Raw genomic sequence first — 4747 nt, forward strand, 5'->3', positions numbered from 1 at the left:
GAGTCAAAGTGATGCAATTAGTTAATTAGATATAATCAAAATAATGCAATCAATAGCTTAAATAAACTAATATATTAAGTAATTGCTGAAAACAAAGGAAAAAACAAATCAAAACAAAAGATGCCCAGCGGGTAATCATTAAAATCTAAAGATTCTAAACACTAATTGTTTATGTTCAATCAAAAATAAAATATAATTCTAATTCCTGAAATGGTCATTTTCTCATTGCCCTTCATCGCTGTTACTGAAATAAGAACCCTTGGATTTAAATGTTCCTAGAAAGTACCCGATCGAAAAGGAATTCATTATCCATTTGCACACCTGAAAACATTCTCAACTATCATTGAAAATGCATTATAAGAATGCACAAATTTCATTTTCTTCTCTCAAATAGTATAGAACACTCCAAATAGCACATCTATTAAGCCACCAAAACTGCCTCATATTGCAGTACATTTTTCTTTATTTACCTGTTCATTTATCAAGGTTTGGGGATCTTATTCAGCATGTAGCAAGGCACAAAAGCCATTTGAAAACCCAAATAACCAAGGGTCTATATATGCATAAAGCCATTGATGTTGATTAGAAGCACAAGATTAGATCTAGGAGCTTGCACCATAAATCAGTACCCTCTCCTCGATACTGGCATCGCAACCAGGACAACAACCATTCAACTTCTCGTGCATCTCGTTGCAATTTGCACAAAGAACCTGATGGGAACAAGGCAAAAGGACGACTGAGTTCTTCTCCTTCTTACAGATGACACACACCCTGTTGCGATTTAGTTTCTTGGGAGAGTCTTGTGGTTTACCAAATCCAGTGGGTGGCTTGGCATTGGGCTCTTTAACAGATTTAGCATCTGTAACTGTTGTTTTTATGGCATTGGCCGATGGAGAAATGAGCAGATTCAATCCAGCAGTCTGGAGACGAGCAAGTTCCTCTGTGAGCCTCTGACTATCGTCCTTGTGGCGCTGAAAATCTATTTCAATCTTTCGCCGCAGTGCCTCTTGTCTTCGGCTGGCATTGACCCTAGATGCTTCTTTAGCTTTACGTTCATCGTCAACCAATGTGATTGTTTCTTCTTTGGCCTTTATCTCTTGTTTCCACTTCACCTGGACGTTAAAATTTACTTGAAATGTCAAAAGTGTGAGCACCAAATAAAATAGGACATCTAGGTCTATGTTTATGATTTCATTTGTCCAAACATAATTGATGTTTTTGATGTGCTCACCTAATGCTAAATGAAAAGACCAAAATGGAACCCAAAAACATGAAAGCAAAGAAGAGAAAACAAATTGGACTGACCATTTTAAAAGGGAAAATAATGATCATGGATGTTAAATTGCATTAACTGACAGAAATATAACGAACACGAGCCACCCAATTATGCCTTAATCATTAAAAGGTAAGTTTTTGTGTATATCAGATAACTAAAGTTGACTAAAACCAAAGTTCATGTCAATGGAGTCAGGTACTGCTGCAACTATCTAATTTTTTGCTAGAAGAATTTTTCATTATTTGATGATTTTCCTAACATGATTCTTGATCCTGTCTACAAACACAACACGTATTTTTCCCTGAAATACACTGACAATGAAATACTAGACAGGTTTCATCACCCCTAAACCATGCTGCACAATTGAACTTGTTTATACCATAGAAAACTGATCAAAGTAGAGTGAGCAGGCATAATCGATGGTGGAGTGCTTGAGAAACATATACAGCATGACATCACTCACATATGAGGGCAAATGTTCCGATGTTCATACTCTATGAACAAATATCAATCACTTTGCTAGCACATGATTCTTAGTGATAGCAAAGTATAAACACTAACATAAAACTATCTAGCATGTGCCTAATAGCTTGGATGATTATTACATCCACAGGTGTGAGCCACTAGGTCAGGGGTATGGTCTCATTAAGGCACATGCATACAACATTGTGGTGATGTGGTCATGTAACTTGGTATATAGTCTATAGGAAAAAAAAAACTCATTGAGTCGCACAAAACACTTTAGAACTGTAGTATACTCGAAGCTAATTTGATATAATTGAGATTCTTCAAAGTAGCTTGGAATGTGGTTGTCTGTTAATTTTATGACAAAGATTATCCAACATTAGTTCATGCCAGTAATGATGTCTTAACCAAAGACCTGCTCATTTGCACTTCGAACAGAGAATTTTGTTCACCAATGCTGCTTTGTCGATAATATTTCATGTCACCTCACACCTCAATATGGATGACCATAGGAGGACCAAGTCTAGAAACAAGGGGAAAAAGACAAACAAAATAATGGCCCATTGAACAAAAGAAATTAACATTCATAAATACCCATATGCTTTTAACAAATAAGGTTCCCTCATTACAGTAGCTTAATTTGACATGATACTGAACTCTTTCAGCATGGCATGATACTAATCTATTTGGATAGAGATTAGAGTCATCAAAATTTGAAAATTTTATTTCTATGCTGGAAGAACAAGTAATTCTAGATAATAAAAAACACACAAAGTTACAGATGCACAGATATCTCTAGATTTCTATGTTTCGATCCTGGACTAAACTACTATAAACTAATAAGTAAGCTGAGCAAGACTGGGAAAATCATCTGTTGATAGAAAATCTATCTTGAAGTATCAAACAAACTAATAGTCTGTGAAACAATTAAGTTCTAATCTTTAAGTCACCCTTCATGAGTACATTGCTAGCAGTAAAGCAGGCCCATGGAGTTTGAGAGTCTTGAGTGTGTTTGAGAGTTTTGAGTGCTCCTGGTTCCCAAGAAGTTCCATAAGAAGCAACCCATGAGAGAAAACACAAAGGAGGCACTCACATTTCTGATGAATCCAAGGCCAAGCTGGTTCCTCCAATGCATTCTGTTGGGAACTAGGAAACTAACGCAAATTTCTTTTATTTATCATGGTCTCCACTCTTTAGAATGGAGATTACTAATCTCACATCCAAACAGGTGGAATTTCCTCAAATTTGGTAGTACCAATTATTTTGACTGGTTTCTAGCATGGCAATTGTCACTAACTTCCTTCCAGATAACTATTTATCAATCTTAACTGTGCTAATTCCTAACCCAACGCACTTAGAAACAATGAGATGGGTTGACACCAGGGGACTTCATGACTATCTCTACCAAAGGAAACAATCAACGAATCATATCTCTTCCAATACTTTATTCATTTCAAAATTCTGATCCTAAACTATATTCTCAGCCCATTGTCTGTATCATGTTTTCACAATAAGATACACAAATTCAAAATACTAGATCTGTCCTCTTAATACAAGTTTAAAATAATAACTATTTTCAATACATCTCACAAGAAGGATGAAATATATAGTATAAAGAATAATGACTGAAAGTGTTAGAAGTCAATATATCCACAAAGGAGACCAACAATGCAATGATGCAAATTATCTAAGATAAAAACTTATACTCACCACATTGTCTCAGTTTACAATATGATGAACAATTCTATGCATAAATTAGAGATAATTACTTCTGAACAACTAAAGGATGTTAACCTAACAGAATCAAATGGAACAACTAAAGGCCCCAATTTGTGATTTTTTTGTTTCAAATAATGCAAAATTAAATTAGTTTCTCAGAAATGTCACGAAGTTTAACCATAAGTTTTCAATAAATTCATTCTAATACAAACAGTTAGAACTTGGTCTGTGTTCCTGAATTTCATGTGACTAGTTGCTCAAGCCTTTTGTTTTTCAAATTTATCATGCAACATAAATTAGTTTCTCAGGAAAGTCATGCAGTTTAACCATAAATTTTCAATAAAATCATTCCAATGCAAGCAGTTAGAACTTGCTCTATGTTCCTGAATTTCATGCAACTAGTAGCTCAAGCTTTTTGTTTTGATGCAGTAATTTCAAGTTTAAAGTTCATTATGAGACTTTTTATTGTTATTATTATTTTATTTTTGCAGCATGAAGTCCTGAGTCTGAGGGAAACCCGTTTCTACTTTTGTTCTATGAAGCAATTAATTTTGTTCCCTGATCGACACAAAAATATTTGCTCTTGTGATCTGAGATCTCAAAACATCAACATTAATATTCTTAGTAACAATGATATTTAACCACGCACATGCAATATTGAGAAAGAGATTATCAATGTAATAGGAACAACAACAAATAAATATATTCTTTTTCCTGCCTACCTCATATCCCTTTGTTGCATCCTTGACCTGCTCCCATTGATGTTGCATCTGCTTGATCTTCTTCTTCTCTTCTGCAATGTCCTCTTGCATCTTCTCTCTTTGCTTCTCCCAAGCCATCATCTTTTTAATACATTTCTTTTCCCTCCTTGCCGCTTCTGCACAAGTCTTTGCAGATTCTGATGCACTCAAGTTGGAAGCTTCAATCTCAGCTCTTATTTCAGCATTGTCTGTCTCCAGCCGCCGAACCACAGAATTTGTTCGGTCTACCTGCCCACTCACCTTCTTTAGTCCGTTCTCCATTTCAGTCAATCGCTTCATAGTGGTATCCTCCAATGCCTGCTTTCCCTTCTTCAACCGCAGGTTATCCTCCTTTTCCATCTTCAAATTTCTCAGCTCAGTAAGGTCATTGTTCATCTTGCGAGCGGCCTGCAATGCCTTCTGTTGAGCCCACTCTGTCCGGTCCTTCACCTGCACCTCAAGCTCCCGAATTTGGCGAATGGCATCCATGATCATGTCTTTCTTAGGGTCCTCGGTGCCATTGTCTTCTAGCCTCATGCCGTCCAAG

At 36.1% G+C, this 4747-nt stretch overlaps 1 protein-coding gene across 1 annotated transcript in view; it reads right to left on the reverse strand.

Moving 5' to 3' along the window:
- Positions 1 to 338: 338 nt before the first annotated feature.
- The window catches only part of LOC122031764 (MND1-interacting protein 1-like), a 5587-nt gene continuing 1178 nt past the window's right edge, over positions 339 to 4747 (reverse strand). Inside the window, exons 1-2 of the mRNA XM_042590893.1 lie at positions 4183 to 4747; positions 339 to 1112 (exon numbers count right to left, since the gene is read on the reverse strand). The exon at positions 4183 to 4747 is cut by the window's right edge and continues 1178 nt beyond it. Of these exons, the coding sequence (XP_042446827.1) occupies positions 603 to 1112; positions 4183 to 4747 (1075 nt within the window). The 3' untranslated portion in view covers positions 339 to 602. The remainder of the gene's footprint in view (positions 1113 to 4182) is intronic.

This window comes from Zingiber officinale, chromosome 11A, assembly GCF_018446385.1.
Source record: "Zingiber officinale cultivar Zhangliang chromosome 11A, Zo_v1.1, whole genome shotgun sequence".
Classification (NCBI taxonomy): domain Eukaryota; kingdom Viridiplantae; phylum Streptophyta; class Magnoliopsida; order Zingiberales; family Zingiberaceae; genus Zingiber; species Zingiber officinale.